This window comes from Ictidomys tridecemlineatus, chromosome 1 (genome assembly GCF_052094955.1).
Source record: "Ictidomys tridecemlineatus isolate mIctTri1 chromosome 1, mIctTri1.hap1, whole genome shotgun sequence".
NCBI lineage: Eukaryota > Metazoa > Chordata > Mammalia > Rodentia > Sciuridae > Ictidomys > Ictidomys tridecemlineatus.
The window spans coordinates 262,673,516-262,699,316 of NC_135477.1; the positions used below are offsets into that span (position 1 = coordinate 262,673,516).

Below are 25,801 nucleotides of genomic sequence, written 5' to 3' on the forward strand. Positions count from 1 at the left end.
GAATGCACAGTCCGACTCCTGCCTTTTGGTCTTGCTTAAGAGATCTTTCCTCACGGATCTCCTAACTCTGCCCTGCTGTGTGCCTTCCGGGAATGTGTGCCTCCACGGTCTGCATGTGGTGTGAAGGAGGAGATGAGATCCCTCTTCCTCCCATCGGGTCTGGCTGGCACTGTATCTCTCCTGAACAGAGAGCCCTTTCCTCCTGCCAACAGCAGCACTGAGCACCACAAGCCCAGGCCCTCTGCCTCAGAATACTGCTGCTTGCGGGTCTGTGTGACCTAGTGCAATCCACATGGCCTATAGCCTGTGAAGCTGTGACCCCAGGAGTACAAGTGCCCAGCAGTCATCCTCTCCTTCTCCCTCTCCTCCTTCTTCTGGAGAGCTTGGATATTCTTAACCTCTGCATTTCCATGGAAACTTTAGAATTAGTGTGTCAATGCCCACCAAAAAGTTATCAAGTTTTTGTTAGAATTTCATCAATTCTGTAACTTGGTTTGCACAAAAATGATATCTTAATAGCTATGTCATGTCTCCAACCCATAAATATGGTATAGCTCTGTGGTGCCTGGATTGGCCTGATGCTTTATATCTTCTGAGTGGAGGAACTACTGTGTGCTGTTGATGGGTTGATCCTTGGAGGGTGGCGTTTCAAATCCTGTTGTAATGGTGTTCTCCCTCTAGTTCGGATTGGAGGAAGTGGGGTGCTGACCCCCAGCAGCAGGCAGGCGTGATGCAGGGCAGGTGAAAAGTGGGCCCATGACTCACACTAGACTCTCCCACAGGTGTGTGGGTGACTCTGAGCTTCACAGAACCGCTGGAGGGTGCTTCTCCCCAACACTCTCAGGCCACCCCAGTCTCTCTCATAAGAAAAGGGGTGTGTGGGGTCTGCAGTTAACCACTTGGGGACAGACAGACCTGGGAGAGGCCCAGCACAGCCAGCTAAGGCAAGCCTGCAGACAGGGAACAGACAGAGCTCTGTTTTCACAACTAGCTGAGCACATCTGACTGCCCATGTCCCACCTGACCTCCCGAGCAGGTCCACAAGGCAGTGTCCAGAGAATCAATTCAAGGAGGGAGAGAAGGACACCACTGCTGGGCAGTGCAGCATGGGTGCTGCCGTCCAGGGCAGCCAGCCTGCAGCTCTAAGCTAGAAACCAGCTCCTAGCTCGGACACATGCACCTTCCTGCAGTCTGTCCTTTCCACCTCTCTGTATAAGCATGACCCTGGCTGCAGAGTAGTAGCTGCAGGGGTCACCAAGCTGGTCTTATCTGTGATGGCTCACTGGGGACAGCTGCCACAGTGACCAGGAGGGGTTGGCAGCTTCCTGAGTGTCAGGAATCTAAACCAACCTGCTCATCACAGGCCTGCTGGGCACGAAGACACAAGGGACAGAGCATTCAGGCTGCCACAGTAGGGAACGGGTCCTGGCTTCTGGCAAAGTGCTCTGCATGAGAAGTTTTCAAGAGCACAAGCTGTTGTGGCATCTCATGAAAATTCTGCAAAGCCTGATTTAATGGCATTTGGGAACCATTTCTTTAAAATAAAGGAAAGCTGTTTTCCACCTCTAACACTGGGGGCAGATAATGAAGCTCCAAGGAAACAATAATCCCAAGATCAGGTTCCAACTGGGAATCAATGCCACCCTCCTGCACCTCCCTTTGTCCCCAGAGCCAAATCCTAGGTGGGACACTCCTGGGAGTCGGCTCCTGCGTGCCGTGGAGCTCATGGATGCTGGGGAAGAGGTGAGGCCCCTCTGAGCATGAAGAAGGCAGGCAGGGCCAGCGCCAACTCAGACCCTGCACATGCCACCAAAGGGCCCACATCCAGGGCTATGTCCCCACCTGTCCATGTCCTCAAGCTCTGTGCTGTGAAGAGCACCGGGACCCCACAGTGAGGGAGGCACCAAGTCACAGCTGACCTCCTGACAGACACTTCTCTACTTCCCACCGTGAGAGTGACGTCTGAGGATCTGAGCATGAGGGGCTGGTGTCACCTGAGGGATGAGGGGCTGCTGCCACCTTAGTCCCTGGACATCTGGTGATCACCAGAAGGTGGAAAGCGCCCCAGCAGCCCACCGTGGGCACAGTACAGGGCAGGTCCAAGGCACCCCAGGCCAGCAAGAGCAGACAGAAAGGCTGCCCCTCCCCCTGAGGTGCAAGAGCCTTTGCCAGTGCCCAGGGCCCCTCGTGGCTCCTAGGAGCAGGCAGAGGTGGACACTGCCCGGTGCATGAACAGGAAACGAGGCTCGGAGCAGTCAGGTGACTGTGGAGCTGCAGAGCCGGCCTCCCCTGTGCTGTGTCCCCCCAGCTGCTGTGAAGCCCGCAGGTCCAGCACACAGTCCCCCCGTCGGGTGCTACACAGGGCTGTAGGACTGCCCCAGGTCTAGTGATGGGTGTGTCCAGAGGGGCGACCAACACACGTGGTTGTGTCCTGGGAGAGTGCCCCAGGGTGTGAGTGAGCGTGCCTGTCCTCCACACAGCTTCCCCGGGGCTTAGAACAGGAAAGGAATACCACGGGATAAGGCCTGGTGGTCACCAGATCCCTGCGGTTTGCAGGGAGCCTGGCCTTGGACTCAGGTGGCAGGAAGTTGAATTCAGAGGTGGGGGCCAGGAACTGCTATAGCTACTTCAGTTCTGGGAAACTATCTGAAATTAAGTAAAAGACATGCCGGCCTCGGGGCCTCAGGCAGACTTTAACACGTTGGGGACCCACACGCTCGGATCCTGGATTCTGCTGCCTTTGGCTCTGTGCAGGCCTGGTTTTCTGCCCGACAGAGGTGCTGGTCTTGATCCCCCCACACACTGTCACCACCCCTCATGTCCCTCCAGGCTGGCAGAGGCAGGAGCCAGCCGTCCTGCCCCACAGGCTCAGCTGGGCAGCCACCAGGGACCTCCTCCAGGGCAGCCCCCCGGCAAACAGGCCTGCTTCTGGCCAGCCCTGGACCCTCAGGGCCCTCCGCCAACCTGGGCCAGGGCCTCTCAGCGGGTGGGGAGTCTGCTTGCTCCCGCTGTGGCCCGTGGGCTGTCTTCACACGGCTGCTGCTCCTGGGGGTCGCTGCGGTCTCCTACTCACAGCCGCCTCCTCAGCCCTTGATTCCTTCCGACTGCTGATTCCCCAGCGGCTGGGGTGTCTGTGTCCCAGGTTCTTCCCTCCGCTCATGGCTTTTCCTGCTCCAGGACTGTGTCCCTTCTCTCCAGAGGGGACGTCTCTGTGGGGTGGCCTGCTCAATGCACGAAAGGGCCCCAGATATGCCTCTGAGTACCCAGCAAGTCCAGGGGGAAACGTGGATTCTCTGCTTGACCTTTTGAGCTCCCATCGGACTTTTATTTCCCTCCAGAGTCCAAACCAAAAAAAAGCTCCCTGTCCCCTCTGGGCCTCAGAGGGGGCCTTCTGTGTGGTACCCTTTCCTGGGATGTCACCCTCCAAGCTCGTGTTCCAAGCCCCTCAGCCCAGCCCAGCTCGCTGTCCAGGTCTGGACACCCCCACCCAAGCTGGTGAGGAGATCCAGGAGGAGCCACGGCAGCAGACAAGGGCTGCTGAGCATCTGGAGCCTCCTGCAGGCTGAGGGGGACCCAGCTGCCAAGGCTCGGCCGGTGAGGGCTGGTCTCTGCTGTTCCCTACTGTGCAGGGCAAAGCTGGCAGCCCAGCACCCAGCCGGCGCCGCGGCTGGCTTCACGTACCTGGTGGAAGCCCAGGTAGTCCACAATGGTGGGCGAGGCGTAGAAGATCATCCCGTCGGCGCTCACGACCAGGGCAAAGCCATTGAGAGACTGGAAGAGACAAGAGAGCCCAGTAAGGCTCCTGCGTGAGTCTCCACCCTCCCTCGGCTTCGCCTTCAGACCCACGCCTCCAGAAGCACCCTTTGACCTCAGTGCGTCCTGCCAGGTGCCCAGCAGAGGCCAAGAGTCACTTCTCCTTTCTCTGCTGGGAGTCAACGGGCTCTTGGAGATACAAACCACAGACCCAGGCAGAACAGGGCCTGCCGTCGCCCTCTGCCAGGCCTCCCCCCCCCCCCCCCCCCCGCTGCCCACTCTTTAGGAAGTTCCCGGCGTCTCTGAGCTTTCAACAGACACAGAGCTCCATCAAGTGTTTCCTGTATCTTCTGAAACAACCTGGGCTCCTCCTTGTCTTCCTGCAGCAGCCTGCGTTGCGGGTGACCCCTGCGTGGACGCGCCCTGGCGCTCTCCTGCAGGAGTGTTCTGTGCAGCGACACTGGTCAGCACTTTCCCCTCAGTGTGGTGTCAAGCAAGGGGTCATGAGGGCCCCACCCTGGCTCTGTCCCAGGCCACTGACGCAGGCCAGGGCCCGTGTTCCTCACCTTCATCTGGCTTGGCCCTGGGGGAGACGCTGGTGACGCAGTGCACTTCCACACCACATTGATGTGCGCCATGTCAGCGTGTGCAGGTGTTTATCCTCCTCATACCCACTGTTTCCCCGGAACGCCACCATCAGGCACGACTTTAAAATTCACCCATGCTCATTATGTACAGCACTCCTTACGACTGTTAGGTATGCTCACAATTGTGGGTTTTTCTTTTTTTAAAAGATTTTTTTTAATGGACACAATATATTTATTTTATTTATTTATTAATTTATTTTCTGTGCTGAGGACGAACCCAGTACCTCACAAGTGGGAGGCAAGTGCTCTACCGCTGAGCTGTGACCCCAGCCCCCAACTGGGGTGCTGTGCTGGAGTTCACAGCAAGTCCTACGCTCTGTCCTGTGCTGGCTTCCCGTGAAGACGCACAAGATACCAGAGCCCTAACAATGACCAGTGAGTGTTCCAGAGACCATCTATCTGTCACCTACCTACCTACCCACCTGTGTGCCTGTCCATCACCCATCCATGGTGACTGCCACCCATCCTCCCATCCATCATGCCAGCCCATCTCTGTCATCCATGTATCATCATCGATCATCTAGCTATCACTTCTACCTGTATTCTATCACGTATCCATCCATCATCCCTGTTGTCACCAGTCTATCACATCTACCTCACGTATATCATGTATCCATCCATTATGTCTATTATCGCCTATCATCTGTCCATCACATTTACCTATTATCTATGTACTATCATCTGTCCATCCATCATCTCTATTATCATCTACTATCTATTCATCCTTCATCTCTATTATCATATATCATCTGTCATCTCTCTTATCATCTATCAATTACCTATCATCTATCTCTACTTATTACCTATCATCCATTCATTGAAGAATCTCTATCACCTACTCATCTATCCCACCTATTTATCTTTCATTATAACATCTTTCGTCTATTATGATAATCATTTATTGACCATGTATCTATCCATCTATCGATCACCTCTATCATCTGTCAGTATAATTTATGTATCATCTCTCTGTCTATCCATCATCTCTGTCATGTATCACCTACCATGGATCATCATGGATCTACCTCGCATCTGTCCATCATCCTGACAACATCTCTCTTTCTCTCTCACCTGTCCACCAGCAGGCCCAGGGAGCCCTAGTGAGCACTACCATGCTAAGTGGAAGGCCTTTCAGTCTCACGTTGTGAGTTTGGACTGGTCATGAGTCCACTTGGGCAGTGCAACAGCTGGTGCGAGGGCTTTGGCCCCCTGGACAGCACTGTTCCTAGAGGGCTCAGTTGTTCCTGTGAGACCCGGACAGTCAGAGCCTGCAGCATCTGAGAAATCTCTGGCAACTGGCAGAACACTGACTCATTTCCCTTAATTATTTTTTCCATATTTTTATATAGTTCAATCCCCTTAGTTCCTGAACACGATAGATGCTTTTCCCCATTTTATTTTGAACTTTGCCAATCTGCTAAGTGCAGACTCAATTTCCCACCACGGTTTCCTTTCTTGGATTATGAAGAGATGAAAGCCTCTCCAAGTTCACGGGACGTGCTTCTCTTGCACGGCGACTTGCCTGTGTGGGTCATGTGCTGATTTTTCTGTTGGGATTTTACGTATCCATTTCCAAGAGTTTGTGCAATGTTGGTATTGAAGACCCATAGGTGGTGGATAAGGGCTGCACCTACACCCAAGCCCCCACTCACCATGGAAGACGAGGGAGGGACCAGCCTCGGTCAGCAGCAGAGCAGAGCACGGCCGACATCCCACCCACAGGCAGAGGTCAGATCCAGGACCAAGGACTCAGGCCCAGGTGCCCAGGGGAGAAGGCAGGGCCCTCAAGATCCGTCAGCAGAAGAACAGCTGCTCCACCCGTGGAGGGGGAATGAGCAGAACTCGGAGCGAAAAGCCAGCGGAAAGGCTCCAGCCGCAGAGATCACCAGCAAGGGAGGGTGTTAGGGTCTGTAAACAAGTCGGGATGGCGCCTGGCATTTTGCCAGGGGGAGTGGTTTGTGAGGTGGCGCCAGCGAGCCATTAAGTGTGGAGATTCCTGATTGGTTGACTGCTGTATCTAGTTTATGTTAATTAGATAAGCTGTGTGTAGTGTATATATACCCCTCCTGTCCTACAATAAACGGCTCCCACTCCTGCTGTATCAATGTACACAAGTTCCTCGTCACCCTCGGTTATTTTGCTGCAGCCGGACTGCGGCAGGAGGGTTTGTTCTTTATCATGTTTATTAATAAACTCTCAAGAAGAATCCTCAAGAAAAATACAAACCACACCAGGAATTCACAGCTCCTTCAAAAAGTAAATGGGTTCTAAGGAACTTCCTCTTCCTCTTGCTCATTCATTCATTCATTAGCAGTCCTGCACTGGAACCCAGGAAAGGCCCACTGCTGAGCCACACCCCGGCTCTGCCTGGTATCTATTGAAAACACTGAATTTGTAATCAACAGCTTCCCACAGAGAGAACGGTGGGCCCAAATCAGAAAGCACAACCACCTGGGAGCAGGCCCAAAAGACAGCATGTGAGGCCTGCATGGGAAGCTGTGGACGCTGCCGAGAGGCCTCAGAGGCCAAGGGACACCCGTGTCCCCAGCGGAGAGACGCACCTCTGCAGACGCAGTGCGACCGACCATAGCACAGTGCACTGGCTCCTGTGGGAATTCCAAGCTGATTCTAGAGCGGGTGTGGACCCCCAAGAGGCCCAGGAGCTCTTCTTGAGGAAAAGCAGAGTAGCAGAACTGAGAGGGCAGGCACCAGGGCCAGCCACAGTCCCCAGGAAACACGGCCCTGGGGGAGGGCAAGACGGACCTTCAGTCACCGCAGGAGGCTCCATCCAACAGGGACAGAGCAGCAGACATCACGGCTGGGCCGATGGTGCATGTGCAGGAAAAGAGAGCCCAAGTCCTGTCTCTCTGCAGGCACCAACATTGATTCTAGATGCACAGTGGAGCCATGAGCTCCCAGAGGACACACAGGAGCACTGCCGTGAGCTGAGGCAGGTGGGTCTGGACAGCACAGGAGGCCCTGGCCGGAGAAGACCCTCTAGAGCACAGTGATGCAGGGCTCTATCCAGCACACAGAGGCCTCCACAAATCAGCCACGAGAGATGCACAACCAACTTTGGAAAAATGGACAAAACACTTAGAGACTTTTCCAAAGGAAAAGAAATGAAGCATGCTCTGTGCCGCCAGTCACTGGGAAGTGCAGACTTCGACTCCATGAGGACACCATCTCACACACCGGCACGGTTCTGTGACAGCGGCTGACGCAGGGCCGCTGGAGGTCACAGGGCATCTTGGTGGGATGTGGACCGAACATGGTGGCTGCTCGGGAAACTGTTCTCAGTTCCTCATAAAAGCGGTCCTACATCACTAGGTGCCCGGAAATTCACTCTGGTATTTTTTATCAATAACTTATTTCTCTTTTATTACAATTTTAGAATGACTTAGTAGCACTTGGTCACATGACTATGCCCCCATCTTTTGTTTTTAAACGTTCCTTCTCGTTCCTTGGTTTTTGGGAGGCACTTTAAGACACATAAGGGGAGACTTTGGGGTGAGATCCCAAAAGCACAGGCAACAAAAGCAAAAATGGATGCCTGCCAGACCAAGAGGATGAGCTCGGTGTGGAGACGTCGGGCAGAGGAGACCTCGGGAGGGGTCTGCAGGCCACCCTCAGCAGAGGCACCACATCAGAACACAGTGGCGAGTGCCCAGTGGAAAGGGCAGCTGGCCCGCAGAGACACTCCTGCCAGGAAGCCACGCAAATGCTGACCCAGAAACACCGGGCATAGCAACCGCAGGCGGGCCAGTCAGACTCACAGATGAGCGACCCCTGCCCCCGATGATGGTCTTCATCAAAAAGACAAGGGGCAGCAGTGCTGGAGAGGATGCACGGGGGGCCCTCGTGCCCCGCTGGAGGGAATGCCACCCACCGTGCCCACAGAGCAGCTGGAGGTCGCCAGGCCCATGCCAGGTTCGTCCTGGAAAAATGCAGCTGCCAAGGCAGGGCACCATGATGGGCCAGGTTCGTCCTGGGAAGATGCAGCTGCCAAGGCAGGGCACCATGATGGGCCAGGTTCGTCCTGGGAAGATGCAGCTGCCAAGGCAGGGCACCACGTTCATGCCCATTGGCAGAGAGATGGGTAAAGAAACCTGGATCATGTGCACACGGAAGCCCTAGTCAGCCACAGAAAATAAGGAGGTCCTGCCATCTGCAGCCACATGGTGGAGCTGGCGGAGATCTCAGAGCGAAGACTGCCAGGCGACGGCACAGGCTCTCACACATGAGGGAAGCTAAGAAAGCTGGTTTCCTAGAAGTGGGGGACAGAGCAGAGGTCACTGGGTGGGGGGAGCTGAGGGGCGCAGGCACCAAGCACAGCCACGTTGTAGGGTGACAGTTGTCCACAAAGCAAAAGCTCTGGTCTGTACAGCTCTGGATGAGGAGTTCACATGTTCCCCACACCAAACATGGAAGTGTTTAAAGAATGGAGTGCTGATCACCCTAACTTATCATCACCACTGCACGGACACATCAGATCACCACACCGTGCCCCACACGCTGGTTGTGTCCACGAGGATCCACACCCAGTGCTGACCCAAGAGAACGGGAATGTTCACAAAAAACCTGATCAAGGCTCTTCATGGCAGCCATGTGCATCAAAATCGAGAGCTGGAAACAACCCGGTGGCCACCCACTGCAGGAAGAGCCCCATCTTGGAATGTTATCACACAGTGAGAAGCAGATTTAAAACACCAGTGATGGTGCACAAGCACAGACGGATCTCAGAATCATCGTGTCAAGTCAAGGAAGGACCCAGAGGCACGTGCACAGTCTGTCTGTAGGAAGGCCAAGAACAGGCCACACGAACGGACAGCGAGAAGTTTCAGAAAGTGGTCCCTGGGGCAGGCGGGTGGACTGGATAAAAGTGGAAGAAAGTTCTCTCTTCAAATAATTTGAGAACCCAAATAAAGTCTGTATTTTCCTAATAAAATACAATTTGACAATATTGACCCCATTAGAGGACAAGCTTACAAGATCAATATCAGTAGAAGAAATAGAGAAAGTCATCAAGGAACTAACTACCCCACCCAAAGGCACCAGATGGTTTTTACATGGAATTCTATCCACTTTTCAAAGATCAGTTATCATCAATGCCCCATAAACTGTGTCAGAGCACAGAAAGTGAAGGGAAACTTCCAACCCCTCTAAGTATGGCACTGGTACTTCACCTGGATATGGGAAATTATTGACCCACACCACCTTTGAACATGGACATAAATGTGCTAAACAAAATACCAACAGACTTCAATTAATTTCACATGAATAAATCAATATATCAATGACAAGGATAATTGTTCCAGGAACGCAAGGTTGGTCACATTGGGAATCTATTAACACAATATGCCACATTATTGACCTAAGAAGTATCTTCACTGCTCTCCATAGATGTGAAAAAGTCTTCCACAGAATCCAACACTCACTCTTGATAAAAGAAAAACACCGAAAAAACAGGAATCGTTGATGCGGTCTTAACGTGTGTGTGTGTGTGTGTGTGTTTTACTCCTGAGATAGCGACTTTTTTGACAGAGAAACATTCAAGGCATCTCCAGTAAGATCAAGAAATGAGGCAAAGTGTCCCTGCTGCCCACTCCAGCGGTGGGCAAACTGAGGCCTGAGCTCACTCACGCCCCGCCAGGCCACTCCCTCCTGAGCTGTGTGGCAGGCTGGGCCCCAGGGCTCTGCACACCTCGTGGCTCCCACGCCTGGTGCTCTCCCCGCCCCATGCTGGGGGCCCAAGCAGCTGGGGCACTTTCTGTTTCTTCAAGGTTTCCCAGAGCCTGCCTCTGAACACCAGCGGCCCAGATCCCCGCCTCCCCTGATCCTGAGACTTCCCGTTCTCCCTTCCAGCGCTGTGACCACTGTTCAGGTCCACCCTACTCAGAAGGTCCCCAGCTCCCACACGGGGCAGTCTGGTCATGAGGCAGAACCAGCGCAGAAACCCACTTCCTGAAGGGAGCCGCTGGGCTGTGCCCTGGCACTGTGCAGCAGGAAGCATCCACCAGAGGCAGGAAGAGCAGGGGGCGATGGCGGGAATGGGGACCCCTCTGGGTGGAGGCCCTGCAGTGCCAGGACCTCCCCGGGGCGCCAAGCAGGGCTGGGCCATGCTGCAGAGGGCCCCTTCCTCCCTCTGCCTGTCTCTGCAGTTCTCCCTGATTCACCCCAATTGGCTCGTTAGGCCAGACGCAGGGAGCCCCTTGGTGACAGACACCCAGGGCGTGAGCCGGAACCTCTGCCTTGTTCCCCTGCAGTTTGTTTCCCAGGGTTCAGGTGTGACTCAACCAGGAAAGGTCCTGGTCCCACGCAGCCGGACATTCCTGGAGCTGAAGGGAGAGGAGCAGGGACAAACCTGCGGCAGCACCGGGGAGCAGGCGTCTCAGGCGTGGGCACTGCAAGACCAAACCCCCGGAAACCCTCAGGGCCCTGCCTTGCCAGCCTAGAAGCCCAGCCACCGCCTGCTGCCTGCTCGCCTGCCGGGCTGTGGCAGCCTTGGACACCCCTGGAAGCTTGTAAGGAATCAATGCAGACAGCCTTGTGCGTTTCCTCCCTGCGCAGCTGGGCGCCGAGCTGGCGAGGAGAGCTGGAGGGTGCCGCACGGCCACCTCAGCGTGGCCCACTCTCCCCCACGAGGCTCAGTCCTCCTTGGGGACCTGGAACATTTGGGATCTGCTGATGTCACCAGACGGGAGGCCAAGTCTGCGTCCCCACTGACCTGCAGAGGGACACAGCTCTTCCTCCTGGGGCTGGGGCCGCACCAGGAGGGCGTGAGACCTCTCCTCAGGTCTGTCTCCTGTGGTCAGGGGCTTATTGGAGAGTGCCAGTGGCCGGAGCCCACCTGCAGACAGCAGGTGTAGAGGGTCTCTCACCACCTAGGGGTCACTCCAGAGTCACTTAACCTCAAAACCCAAGCCAGTCCTCCTACAGCTCAGAGAAATGTTTCCGGAAGGTTCTCCGAAAGCACCTTTAGTGTTAGCACTTGTGTTGAGGCTGCAACCCACTGAAGCCAGACTGCTGTGTCCCTCGTGCCACTGGCCAAGACAGAGTTTGTTTCCAACTCTTCAGAGATAAAACAGGGACGTGAGGCCCACCGTTGTGACCACTCCTGAGTGCATGGCTTCACTGCGTCACGCTCGTGGCCTGCACCTGTGAGCACCCCCCAGCCAGCCCCCCGGGGATCTCCACGCAGCCTTCTCTGTGCATCTGACCTTCTGTGAGCGGAAGGGCGCAGCCCTCGTCCTTCTGTGATCGGCCTGCTGCCCACGGCACGGCGTCTTCTAGGCCATCCGTGTTGCAGTGTGTGTGTCACGTCCTTCCGTCCTGAGTGCCACTTCTGCAGCTTCCACATGAGTGAGATCATGTGGGCTTCAGAGCAGACAGTCCCTCTGCTCCCTCTGTGCTACTGCAAAGGCCTAGACTTACTACTTTTTAATGCTGAATAATATTCCTTTGTGCACAGGAAGAACATAGCACATGTCCCTCACCCAGTCACCAGGTGACAGGCATCTGGGCGTCTGCCTGTCTCACCTGTTGTGAACAGTGCTGCAGTGGGCTTGGCGATGCACATGGATCCTGCACTAGTTCTGTTTAATATCTGAGCTTTCCGTACCTTCCTCACGTGCCCACCAACGTCCTCACCCACAGTGTTCTGGCCGTTGTGGTTCTTCCTGCTGCCTAACTGTGGTTCTGATTACTGACCCTGAAGATTAGGAAGGCTGAGCATATTTTCACGTGCCTGTTGGACATTTGTGTTTTCTTTTGAGAAATGTCTTCCAGTCTTTTGCACTTTTTTTTTTTTTTTTTTTTTTGGTTCTGGGTATCGAACCCGGGGGTGCTTAACCGCCACACCACATCCTCAGCCCTTTTTATTTGACACAGGGTCTTGCTGAGTTGCTCAGGGCCTTGCTAAGTTACTGAGGCTGGTCTGAGCTTGTGAACCTGGGCCTCAGCCTCCCAGCCGCTGGGATCACAGGCTTTGCCCACTTCTGCTCAGGCTGCCTTCTGGTCGCAGTCGAGTCCTGTGTCTGAGCTGCTGCCGGCATCAGAGGATGGTCCACACACGTCTCCTCCTGGGTTGGCCCTTTCCTCTTCTGTGTGGGAGGTGATCCTGTCCCTCTGTCCTGCTCTTCTTTTCCTCTCTCATGCACACTGGTGGCTCCCTTGACTGGCCTGGTGAGTAATGCTGGTGGGAACAGGTGTGCAGGCAGCCAGGACAGCTTCGAGAAGATGCAAAGGTGAGGGTTCACATGTCCTGGCAACACCGCTGGGACGAGGGAAGGCTCAGGAGTGTGGACAGCTCCTGCTGCTCTCGGAACTGTGGCCGGCGCAGTGGCCTGACTGTGACCCTGGTGACTTGGAAGGCTGACACAGGATGGGTAGGGCTATTGCAGACTGGTGTGGGCTGCGGGGCCACAGCAGGAAGGACAGTCTGCACTACCCCCTCCAAGCATGACAGGAGCATGGTAGACCTCCTGGGAAGCCCAGCCCAGCACTGGCCCCACCAGTCTCACTGGATAGGGCCACCATCCCTGCAGTGGCTGGCTTCAGTCAGGAGCCTGAGGCCATGTCCCAGAACAGGAAGACCTAGACTGCCGAGGCTGGCGGTTCAGGTGGCCATCTGGTGCCCACCTCTGAGCCCTGGCAGCCCCTGCTTGGGGGACTCAGGCAGAGATGGGGTGCTGGGGTGCCCCGAGGCGGGAAGGAAGCCAGGGGTCACTTCCGGTGACCACCTGTGACTCTGCCGTCTGCTCATGTGTGAACCCAGGGGCTAGGGGTGGAGTTGGCTAGAAGGGCAGTCGCAGGGTCCAGTACCACCCTGCAGGGCCACCACGGAGGCCTGGCTCAGCCGGGCAGGTGTGGTCCTCAGCAGGGCGCCCTCCAGGAGGCACGAGAGCCCCGCTGTCCCTGGGCTCTGCCTGCCAGCTCCACCACCGCCTTTCCCAGTGCCGCCACTGCACGCACGGACGATATCCTACTAAGAATAGTTCAAAGACCAGAGAGACTTTCAGGGCTTGAGTATATAAAATGTCTTCTTAAAAAAGACTTTATGAGATTAGTCACAAGAAAAAACAATCTTAATTTTAACTCACAAGGCAGAATTTTTTTTTAAAAGATCATAAAATGCTGTTTGTGGAATCATATGGATTCAATATCAGACTGACTTTCTGGTCCAAAATTGTCACGCCAAGTAGTTGTACACATGTGGAGCCATCTCCCAAATATGCCCTGTGAGTGTTTGTTTGCTTTCCCTCTCTCTTTTTAATCCTGCAAGAGTGTTTTGGTTTTTTTTCAAACATGGCACATGGAAAATGAGGTAACTTTTCCAAGTGGAAAAAGGATTAGGCCCAAAGGTTGCATTATTTTTAAGGGGAAAAGTCAGGTCTCTGCTCAGTTACCAAAAGCCACGGCACGATGCACCTGCCGCTTGGGAAGGTGGGCAGCAGCAAGGCCCACTGGCCAGGGCCACTGCAGGCAGAGAGGCCAGAGCTTCAAGCATCTGGACTTCCTTTGGCAAACTCTTGGAATATCCTGATTTCTTCCAGCCCCAGGCAGAAAAATAGCAAGTACTTCAAAGATTATTTTTGTCAAGGTCACGCAAAGGGAAAGAAGAGGGAAAAAGGAACAATTCTAAACAGCCCCCTGCGTGCTCCTCCTTGGCAGAGGGGAAGTTGGGAGCCTGTCCTCCCCTGAGAGCTGTTGCCAAGGCGACCGAGCAGCAACAGGCCGGCCAGTCACGCGAGCGGGCGGCACAGGCAGCTGGCGCGGCCTCCTGGAGCCAGATCACTCGCGGGGCGCCACATGGGGCTTGCGTGCATGTGAGCAGCATTCTCCCGCGAGTGATCTGGCCTCCAGGAGGCCGCGCCAGCTGCCTGTGCCGCCCGCTCGCGTGACTGGCCGGCTGTTGCTGACCCCACAAACGGTCACCTTGGCCTAACTCTCAGGGCAGGGCAGGCTCCCAACATCCCCTCTGCAAGGAGGAGCACGCAGGGGGCTGTCAGCAACTCCACCCCTCTGTCTCTCCTTATGAGTGCCGCCAGACGGCCGGCAGGAGGCTGGAAGACACAGGATCTTCAAGAGTTGCAAAGGAAGTCCAGATGCTCGAAGTCGCCTCTCTGCCTGCAGTGGCCCGGCACATGAAGCAACTGTCTGGCTCACCAGAGCAGGGACACCTGTGAGGGCCAGCTGGCCCTGAGCACCGTGCAGCAGAGCGGGCACAGGACCCACATGCACCAACACATCCTCAGGACCGGAGCTCTGGGCTGAACTGCTGAGGCCATACCAAAGCCCAGCGTCATCTCCCAGAGAATAAATCTCAGGAAAACCCGGCCTGAGCTGGACACAGTGGCACACATCTGTAATCCCAGCCACTGGGGAGGCTGAGGCAGGGGGATGACAAGTTCCAGGCCAGTCTGGGCAGCTTAATGAGGTCCTGACTCAAAATTTAAAATCAAGGGAGCTGCGGATGTGGCTCGTGGTAGAGCTGGGTTCAATCCCCAGGACCAAACCAACCACTCCTAGGCCCATCTCTGTGTGCAAACACCTGCAGGAGGCGAGTTCATCACCAAGAGCCCAGCTACAGATGGTGAGACCAGCAGTGCTGACGGCAAAGCGTACCATGACCCTCCATCCAGGAAAAGGCCCTCCTGCTCAGGGTCCCGGAGCAGAAGCTGCATTTTGCTGCCCCTGAGACCCGGGACACCCTCTCCAGGTATGTCCTGTACAAGTAGCTTCAGTCCAGAAGAGCTTCAGGGTCAGATCTGCCCGACAAGTTTCCAGGCCTTTCCCAGGAGAGCCCAGGGCCATCCTGCTCCAGCTGAAGAGGCCAGAAAAGAGGTTGGCATTAGGCCCGCTGTAGGGAGCATGGCTGTGAGGATGGGCTGCTTTCTCCTGGGAGCCTCACACAATAGTGCATGGCGTCCTGGAGAGGCTGAGTCTGTGCCAGGACCAGTGGGAGCATGGGTGCCCAGCTCTGCATCCACCACTCTCCCTGGAGCATGGGACTCGAAGGGCCCAAGGCTGGGGCAGAAGGACCTTGAAAGTGCAGGCTTTCCTGGAGCCAATGAGGGTACGGCAGGACAACTCTACTGCATCTCCTCAGCAAGTGTCCAACTTACACCCTGCCCCAGCGATGTGAGCACAATGGACACGGCACTCAGAACCAAGGGCCAGTGGCCTGGAGCGTGCAAGAACAGGGCAGGGGCCAGGCGACCACCACTGCCCAGTGAGTGCCAATGGTCAGAGGCTAATGGTGGACAGTGAGGGGACAGATGGTGGACAATCAGAGGCTAATGATGGATAGTCAGGGGCTGCTGGTGGAAAGTCCTGGGGGTCTAAAAGTCACAGAGAGGCCAGGCCCAGTCCCAGACACCTGAACTGCCCTCTGGGGTAGGGATAGGAGCCAGGGGCTCTGCCTGTGAGGGTCAGCTGAGCTGGGAGGCTGCACAACCTCACTGGAATGTGTGAGAGGGCACTTCTAGCAGGCATTGCCCTGGGCAGGCTTGGACGCCCCTATGCATGGCTGGACCACCTGTCACCTGGGCCTGCCTCACAGGACAGTCACAGGCCAGTGCCGTCCCTCTGGCTGAAACCTGCTTACACACTTATCTGTATTTGCTGAACCCTCAAGGGAAAGCCACTTCAAAGGCATTTTGGAACAATAGGCCCAGCAGTCCTGACACATGGTAATAACTGGGCTTCTGCGGCAGAAAATCCCAGAGGAAGCAGGAAGCCCTGGACCAGGGGATGGACGGCATGTTCTGCAGCCTCCTGACTGGGGAGTCCTCAGAACTGAGCATGGAGCAGGCCTGGGGCAGCAAGAGTTCTTTCCAGGGGAGCTGGACAGGAGCCAGGGTATCCCAGAAAAACAGATCCTAGCCATGCCCAGGTGCCATCTCCTGGTTCCCAGCCCTGGGACTTTATCCCCACCCTCATCCCTCCAAAAGTCAGGGACAGAGGAGGGGTGGGGTGTTGTCTCTGCCCAGTGGCTCCCATACCAGTGACTCTGCCAGGCCCTGTGCCCCCGACTGAACCCAAAGACACCAGGCCAGGATGTTGGCAAAGCAAATTCCTGTTGCGACCCTGGCCAGAAGGATACGCCTCATCCCAGCGCCCCTGTGTCCTGGTCCCAGCCCCACCCAGGGCCCTGGTCCCCTGCTTCTGGCTGCAGGATCCCTGATCCTGATGGCACCACTCTGCCCTCTTGGGCCAACTCCTACAGAGTCCCCTGCTCTGTGCCCTGCAGCCCTGAGTGCTGGTGGCGAGATCTCTGGGGCGTCAGGCTTCCTTTGACCTGAGGTTCTGGAGGATACCTGGCCTCCTGACCTTGTACCAGACTACCTGATACCCCTGGAGTGGAGCGGGGGGGGGGGGCTCCCCCTGCTGCTCCACCACACACCCCCAGTAGCTCCATCCACTCCACAGGCCAGCACAATGACCCCACCAGAGCGTGGCCAGATGTCAGTCCAGCTACTGTGAGGTCCCCTCTGGGAAGGTGTGTTTCCAGGGGTCTCTTTAGAACAGCCTATCAGCAAACACAGCCCCGCCGTCTGCACACGTACCTAGGGGAGGCACAGGGCTCCTGGGAGCTGCTCAGGAACCACAGGTGGTTCTTCTGAAACCACATAAAGCAACAGGATGACTCGGTGACTGTCTGCTACTACAGGACCAGATGGCCCGACTCCAACATGCAGGTCATCCATAAGGCTGTCCCCACTGGGCCTGTGGGGGCCACTGGCAGAGGGAGTTGGAAGGAGCAGGTGACCCAGGTTGGCAGGAGCCACCCTATCTGCTCAACTGGACCTGCTGCTTTCAGAGAAGTAGAGAAATTCCCTCCATCTGGGAGGTGGCTCAGCAAATCTTCCTGTTTACCACCTGACTCATATCATAGGCCTTTGGTGGACAGCAAGCTATGCCCTACCCTGGTGACTCCATGGTGTGTAGGACAGCAGTCCTCAGGCTGTGCCTGCCCTGGTGACTCCATGGTGTGTAGAACAGCAGTCCTCAGGCTGTGCCTCCCTTAGTGACTCCATGGTGTGTAGAACAGCAGTCCTCAGGCTGTGCCTCCCTAGTGACTCCATGGTGTGTAGAACAGCAGTCCTCAGGCTGCACCTGCCCTGAGTGACTCCATGGTGTGTAGAACAGCAGTCCTCAGGCTGTGCCTGCCCTGAGTGACTCCATGGTGTGTAGAACAACAGTCCTCAGACTGTGCCTGCCCTAGTGACTCCATGGTGTGTAGAACAGCAGTCCTCAGGCTGTGCCTGCCCTGGTGACTCCATGGTGTGCAGGACAGCAGTCCTCAGGCTGCGCCTGCCCTGGTGACTCCATGGTGTGTAGGACAGCAGTCCTCAGGCTGTGCCTTCCCTGGTGACTCCATGGTGTGTAGGACAGCAGTCCTCAGGCTGCGTCTGCCCTAGTGACTCCATGGTGTGTAGAACAGCAGTCCTCAGGCTGTGCCTGCCCTAGTGACTCCATGGTGTGTAGAATAGCAGTCCTCAGGCTGCACCTACCTGCCCTGAGTGACTCCATGGAGTGTAGAACAGCAGTCCTCAGGCTGTTCCTACCCTAGTGACTCCATGGTGTGTAGAACAGCAGTCCTCAGGCTGTGCCTGCCCTGGTGACTCCATGGTGTGTAGAACAGCAGTCCTCAGGCTGCGCCTGCCCTAGTGACTCCATGGTGTGTAAAACAGCAGTCCTCAGGCTGTGCCTACCCTGAATGACTCCATGGTGTATAGAACAGCAGTCCTCAGCCTGTGCCTGCCCTAGTGACTTTATGGTGTGTAGGACAGCAGTCCTCAGGCTGTGCCTGCCCTAGTGACTCCATGGTGTGTAGGACAGCAGTCCTCAGGCTGTGCCTGCCCTAGTGACTCCATGGTGTGTAGAACAGCAGCCCTCAGGCTGTGCCTGCCCTAGTGACTCCATCGTGTGTAGAACAGCAGTCCTCAGGCTGTGCCTGCCCTAGTGACTGCATGGTGTGTAGAACAGCAGTCCTCAGGCTGTGCCTGCCCTAGTGACTCCATGGTGTGTAGGACAGCAGTCCTCAGGCTGTGCCTGCCCTGGTGACTCCATGGTGTGTAGAACAGCAGTCCTCAGGCTGCGCCTGCCCTAGTGACTCCATGGTGTGTAAAACAGCAGTCCTCAGGCTGTGCCTGCCCTAGTGACTCCATGGTGTGTAGAACAGCAGTCCTCAGCCTGTGCCTGCCCTGGTGACTCCATGGTGTGTAGAACAGCAGTCCTCAGGCTGTGCCTGCCCTAGTGACTCCATGCCCTAGTGACTCCATGGTGTATAGGACAGCAGTCCTCAGGCTGCGCCTGCCCTGGTGACTCCATGATGTGTAGAACAGCAGTCCTCAGGCTGTGCCTGCCCTAGTGACTCCATGATGTGTAGAACAGCAGTCCTCAGGCTGTGCCTGCCCTCGTGACTCCATGGTGTGTAGAACAGCAGTCCTCAGGATGTGCCTGCCCTGGTGACTCCATGGTGTGTAGAACAGCAGTCCTCAGGCTGTGCCTGCCCTGAGTGACTCCATGGTGTGTAAAACAGCAGTCCTCAGGCTGAGCCTGCCCTAGTGACTCCATGGTGTGTAGAACAGCAGTCCTCAGGCTGCGCCTGCCCTAGTGACTCCATGGTGTATACAACAACAGCCCTCAGGCTGTGCCTGCCCTTGGTGACTCCATGGTGTGTAGAACAGCAGTCCTAAGGCTGTGCCTACCCTAGTGACTCCATGGTGTGTAGAACAGCAGTCCTCAGGCTGTGCCTGCCCTGGTGACTCCATAGTATTTAGAACAGCAGTCCTCAGGCTGTGCCTGCCCTGGTGACTCCATGGTGTGTAGAACAGCAGTCCTCAAGCTGTGCCTGCCCTAGTAACTCCATGGTGTAGAACAGCAGTTCTCAGGTTGTACCTGCCCTTGGTGACTCCATGGTGTACAGAACAGCAGTCCTCAGGCTACACCTGCCCTAGTGACTCCATGGTGTGCAGAACAGCAGTCCTCAGGTTGTCCCTGCCCTTGGTGACTCTACCTTGTCAAAGCAGTGCTTTTCCCTAACTTACTCCCTTTTCAGATTGAGTGCTGGTGGAAGGACTCCACACGTTGTGTTTATGAGTCAACAGCCTCCGTCTGCCTGGCACCACCATAACATACAAGCTGGTTAGTGAATTAATTGTGCTAATAGGAGTGACTAGCTGTGGACTTGCTGAATTAATCGGAAGCACAGGGATGCACGTGTGTGCCAAACCCATATGGGAAAACGTCATGCCCGTGAGCTCATGGAACACCCCAGACCCCCATGCAGCCCCTCCCCTAAGGCGCACAAATGGAGGAGCACCCCGAGCCTGGACATGCTGCATGCTGACCTCGGCACCTGGTCACTTGTCATGATCCTTGCCCTGGAAAGTCGCCATGGCGATGACCTCTGACTGTCCTATGGCTTCAGCAGAGCACGGTTCCTCCTGCAGAGGACCTGACCCAGCCGACTCCGTGCCGACATCTGCAGCTGACACTTGTGGACTTAGGCCTAGAGTAGTTCCTATACTTCAGCAGCTCTGCCCTGAAGGTCTGACAACTTGCAGGGACTGCATTCCTATCTGCCTTTGCTCCTGGTGTAGCCTCCTGAGCCACAGTGGCTGCCTTCACACTTTCTAGCTCTTCTATATCACTGTGTCACGGGTGACTTGAGAGTCATAGATACAAGTAAGTAAAACTAGAGTAGCAAAACTGTGACTGCTGGCTTATGACTACCTGGTGACCCCATGACCCACCTGGGCAGCCACGTGTGGGGAAGTGAGGCTGGATCTCCAGAAAGGCCAGAGTGTGGAGGAGCATGGGCCACTGCCCAGGTCCAGGCATCTTGGGGATTAGCCGAAGAAGTGGAAGAAATTATCTCCACTCTGCTCATCTCCTCTCCAAGCACAGGGGACTGTCCCTGCCAGGTGTGACCAGTGACATAGGGCTGGGGCCAGGGGCCAGACTGAGGTAGGGAAGCACAAGTGTATCTGGTGCCCCACAGCAGGAGCCCAGGAGCCACGGAGACACCACGTGGGGTAGCATCAGATCAGACCATTGTGATTTAGATATGAGGTGCTCCAAAGCTCCTGGGTGAGAAATGCCAGAAGGCTCAGAGGAGAAGAGATCAGACCATGAGAGGTGCAGCCTCGTCCACGGGTTAATTCTGGACATGGTGGCAGGTGGGGTGCGGAGGAGGAGTGCCTTTGGGTTTGTCTGTGCCTGATGAGCGGAGCTCTCTCTGCTTCCTGGGGCCATGTCCTGAGCTGCTTCCTTCACCCAGCCCTGCTGCCATGGTCTTCTCACCTTCGGGCCCAGAGCATGGAGAGGGCTGACCACGGCCTGAAGCTGTGAGCCAGATAAACTTTTCTTCCTGCACCTTGTCCTCGTCAGGTCTCTTGGTCACAGTGACACAGACGCTGACTAACACAGAGACCAACAGGCCAACACAAGCCTCTAAACAAATACGCATCCAAATACATAACCTCAGGAAACGAGGAGGTGTCGGCAAGACAGGGACAGGAGGCACGGGGCGATCGCAGGGCCAGCACCAAGCTGTGGTGCCGTGAGATGGTCCACGAGGGCAGCCAGAGGCAGCAGAGCCCAGGGGGAACATGGAGGAGCAGTGACTGGACCATTCTGGCTCCCCACATAAGGACAGCAGGAGAGATGAGGGCTATGAGCCTCCAGGCTGGGGGGCAGAAGGCACTCCGGGCCCCGGGCCGGGAAACGGCCACAGAGGAACCTAGAGCACTGTGCAAAGGACAGTCGATGGAGAAGCTGCCCCAGAGGGAGTGCACACCACAGCAAGGGGCTGCCTCCATGATTCTCCCTCCCTCCCTCCTGCACCCTCAGGACCTTGAGTCACGGAGCTCCTCTGATCTCGGAAGCCTCCCACGGCAGTCTGCTGCTGTGTTGGTGCCCTGTGCTCTTTTTCTGGGTGGAGAAACTCCCCACAGTGCCTGGAGGGGCACAGGTCAGGGCTCTGGAGCAGGTGGCCTGGGCTTGGGGTCCAGCGCTCCACTGACCATGGGGTCAGGCACCGCCCAGCAACGGCACACCCCTCCCCCTCCCTCAGCAGAGTGATGGGCCTGGTGACTGTTTTCAGCAGTGTCTGGCCCGGGCTCCCAGTGCCCAGGGTTGAGCGAGGCTCTCAGGTGGTGGGCTCCTGGTGTTGCGTGGTGACAGCTTCCCTTGAGGAACCAGTACCTGGGGCCACCATGCTTAGTGCCTCCTGTGGCTTTCTCTGTGTCCAAGGACCATGTGTAAAAACCACGGAGAACATGAAATACTTCCACCCTTAAAAGGATCTCCTTGGCCTGGTCTGCTGGTGACCCACCTGTTGCCTGCTCACCCATCTTCGGTCCCCCATGTCCACCTTGGCTGGCCCCCTATGTCCCCAGCCCCCAGATTCCTCTGTCACTGTCTTGCCAGCACTGTCAGCTATCCCAGGTTCACTGTGAGCAAAGACATCGCAGGCCAGCAGTTGCTGCCTAGGGGACCATGTGACTCGTGGGTGTAACCTGTGCCCTAGGAGGACCCCAGATGTGGGCAGTGCAGCCTGCCTTCTGTGTATGCCATAGGTACTGGGGCTTCTTGGCCCTTGGGCCTCTCACCTGGCCCCACTTGAGACCAGGGTTCCACAGTCCCCTCCATGAACATGCTCAGAATGACCTAAGGACCTCCCAACAGTGCCACCCTGGGAACCAAGCCCTCAAACACAAGGGATCCTTGGGGGACACAAGTGAACAATAAGCCACATTCATGCCACAGCACTGGACTAGAATCGGGTGCCCACAGGCGGCCGATCTTTGGGAGGCTTCAGGAAACCCATTTCCTTGCCTTTCTGTTTCTTGGGGCCACCCACGTTCCCTGGCCCACTCCTTCTTCTTCCACCTGCAAAATCAGCACCGTGACGTCTCTGACCCTTCTCCTGTTTGAGAAAGGTCCTGCCCTTCCCAGGATCTGGTGGGCCATCTCCCACCTCAAGGTCTTCCCCCTGATCACACGGCACCATCCCTCGGACCACATAAATCAGTCCCACAGGCTCTGGGCTCAGGACGTGGACACCTTTGGAGTTACTGGTCTGCCGACATCCATACAAAGTCGCTGAATATACTAAGAAGTAGAGTAAGGAACTCAGGGGAAAGGACAATAAGCAGAAGCTAACTCTGAGGTGACACAAAGGTGAGATTATCAGGTAAGAATTCTAAAATAGCAAACGTCATCACACTCCACAAGGTAAAGGTAAATACTCCTGAGACAAGCAAACAGAAAAAAAATTAAGTCTCTACAGAGAAAGAGACTATAAAAAAGAATCAAATGGGAATTTTAGAACTCACAGAAATATGAAATAAACACTTCACTAGATGAAATCAATAATAGAATGAAGGTGAGAGAGAAAAGAATCTATAAAGTTAAAAACAATTCAATAACAATTATCCATTCTGAGAAAGAAAATATTAGAGAAAAAGAACAGAGCATCAGGAAGCCATGAGGAAATACAGAAAGAGTTAACTTCTGTTTCAGCTGAGTTCCTGAAATGGAAGACAAGGAGATGGCACGGTAATTTTTTTGAAGAAAAATAGCTGAAATTTCCACAAATTTGGTGAAAGAAATGAACTTATAGGTTCAAAAAGATGAGGGAACCTAAAACAGAACAATCTCTAATATTTAAACAAGATGCATCATAGCTAAGCATTAAAATTAAAACCAAAGAAAAGGAAATACAGGGGACAATAATCTGAATGGCTCTATTTCTCATCAGAAACCATGGAGAACAAAAGAGAATAGACATCTTTAAAGTGCTGAAAGAAAAGAACTACCTGACCAGAATTCTATACCCAGCAAAACTACCAGAGAGACAACAAAGAGCTCATCACCAGCAACTTACACTGAAACAGTGCTCCATGGAGTTCCTCAGGAGGAGGGAGCGCATCAGACATGGAGACCACCTGCAGCCGCAGGACAGGCTCGTCTCCCTCTTAGGTTTCCTAAAGTACGACTATAGAAAGAAACAACCATATTATGTGAAGGTTTTCATGTATGTAGATGTCCACCACAGAAGGGAAAGGGCAGAGGGGGTACCTGGCATGAGGTGTTTAGGTCTTACTTGAAGTGCCAGAATCTTACCTCTAAACGTCGTCAGGTTGGCCATATCTTATAATCCTTAGAGCACTTAAGAAATAATAAAATAAAATATACACTCAAAGCCACTAGATAAAGTGGAACACTAAAAAATATTCCCATACCCAAAAGGACATAACTGATGAAATGCGGAGACCCAAAATAAAATGCAGCCTGGAGTCCAATAACATCAATGGGCACTCTAATAAGAACGCTTGGAATGGAACAATTAAAAGATAGAGACTGTTAAAAAGATAGAGATTGATTTTCTGGATGCTAGCAATAAATTACAGAAACTTAAAATTTAAAAACAGTCCATGAATAGTAGCAACAAAAATGCAAGACACTCAGGTGTAGAGCTAGCAGACACACACAGGCCTTTGGTGCTGAAAACACAGAACCCTGGCGGGGCCCGAGAGGAGCTGAGTGGCTCAGCACTTTCCCAGCCAAGGCCAGATCCTGCGTTTCAGGCCCAGGGCCACAAAGCCAAGCAACCAGCACAAGCCCACCAGAGCCAAGCTGTCATGGAAGCCCCTGGCCCTCAAAAGGCAAGTCCCGGCTCTGACTGAGCCCTGGGCCCACCCAGCACAGAACCGAGAACCTGTGGCCCTGACTACAGGGGCTCACCGGGCTGTGCAGGCTCCGGCCCCAGCCCTTCCCATCCTGTGTCCCTCCCAATCTCCCTCCTCTGCCCGTCCCCACTCAGCACCTGGGTCCAGGTACACACTGGGGTGGCCTCTGGCGCTGGCCTTGGAGGAGCCCAGGACTTGGGCCCAAGAGCCTAAAGAACGGGGACCAAATAGCCAGGCCAGGCCCAGCCCATGGAACCCTGGACAGGCTGAGGGCCCTGCTGCTGAGTCTCCGTCTAAATCGACAGGCTCTTCACACTGCCCCTGCCAGCGAGGCAGCTTGGGGTCCCGACCCCTGCCAGGAGCCCTCCTTCCCAGGGTCTCTCAGAGGTGCAGGGTCAGGGGAAGAGTGACGTTGGCGTTTTTGTGGCTTCATTCACTTACTTTGCTGTTTGGGAAGATTCTTAAGTTTCAGAAAGTACCTCTGGCCCCAACATCTGAGAGTCCCTGCACTAGAAATGGGAGGAGGAGGATCCACCCACCCAGTTCCAGTCAGAGCAAATGGCCAGAAACAGGGACACGGAGTCAGGGACCCTCACGGTAGAACTGGAACCTGTTCTCTGCCTTCCCCAGTAACTGCAAAGCAGAGTGGGGGAACCGGCTCTGACCTGGCTGGCGATGGAGGGTGGCTGGGCTTCTGAGGTGGCAGTAGACCCTGACCTCCAGCCTTGGGCCCCTCCCACCGCTTTCCTGGGGAAAGCTCCCAGAAGGAGGCTCCAAGCATGCCTCAGGCTGCCGGCAGCAGAGGCCAGCGAGGCCTGCCGCCCCCCTCGAGGCGCCTGGCTTTCAGGTCCAGGGCTTACGGAGGCTCAGGAAAAGGTGGCTGAGCTTCCACAGATGCCCACGGAGTCAGAGGAACCCTGGAAACTGGGAGGACGCGGCTCCCTCCTGTGCTTGACACGGCAGAGGATGTGATTTGTAAGTCCCTCGATTCTCATCAGAGAATTCCCTCGGCAGAGGCCAGGAACCTCGGAGAAACCGCCACCCCGCGTCTCAGATCCCCTCTGGGCCTGCTGTGTTCTGGGCACCCCTGGGCACCCCTGGGCACCGGGAAGGTCAAGAAACTACAGACACAGGTCAGAGGGCTCCAGTGAACCTTGCAGGCAGGACTTGAAGGGGTAGGGCCAGCACAGTAGTGAGGACATCTGAACAAGGGGCACAGGCCAAGTCTGAGACTGGCGCCCGGCCCTCCACAGCCCTCTCCTCTCTGCTTTGTGCAAGTTTCAAACTTCAAGAAAAGCCACGAGGGAAGGAGGCGAGGCCAGTAGGTGCAGCCTTGCCTGAGGGTGCTGGCCTGTCTGTGGGTGGCTCTGAAGATCTAGCACTTGAGGACAAGGTGGGCCTGACGCCTGGGCACTGGTGATGGTGGTCAGATGGCCAGTGCCTTCCCACAGCCCACTCCCCCAGATCCAGCTACAAAGGGTGCAGGGAGCTGCAGAGGGTCCAGGGGTCAGCAGAGCCCACAAGGAGCCCCCCCCCACAGAGATGGGAAAGCAGAGATCTGCCCACACCTTCCATCTGCACAGTCACCTGGGGGCACAGTCCAGGCTGGCCCAGCAAATGTGGGGGACAGACGGATACTGCCCACTGGCCCTGAGGCCACCCCCTGGCTCTGCTCCACGTCAGACCCAAGATCCC

General features: G+C 55.4%; 1 protein-coding gene across 1 annotated transcript in view; it reads right to left on the reverse strand.

The window, feature by feature from the left end:
* The window catches only part of Ahrr (aryl hydrocarbon receptor repressor), an 80,822-nt gene that overhangs the window by 11,596 nt on the left and 43,425 nt on the right, over positions 1 to 25,801 (reverse strand). Inside the window, exon 5 of the mRNA XM_078018724.1 lies at positions 3,682 to 3,771. Within this exon, the coding sequence (XP_077874850.1) occupies positions 3,682 to 3,771 (90 nt within the window). The remainder of the gene's footprint in view (positions 1 to 3,681; positions 3,772 to 25,801) is intronic.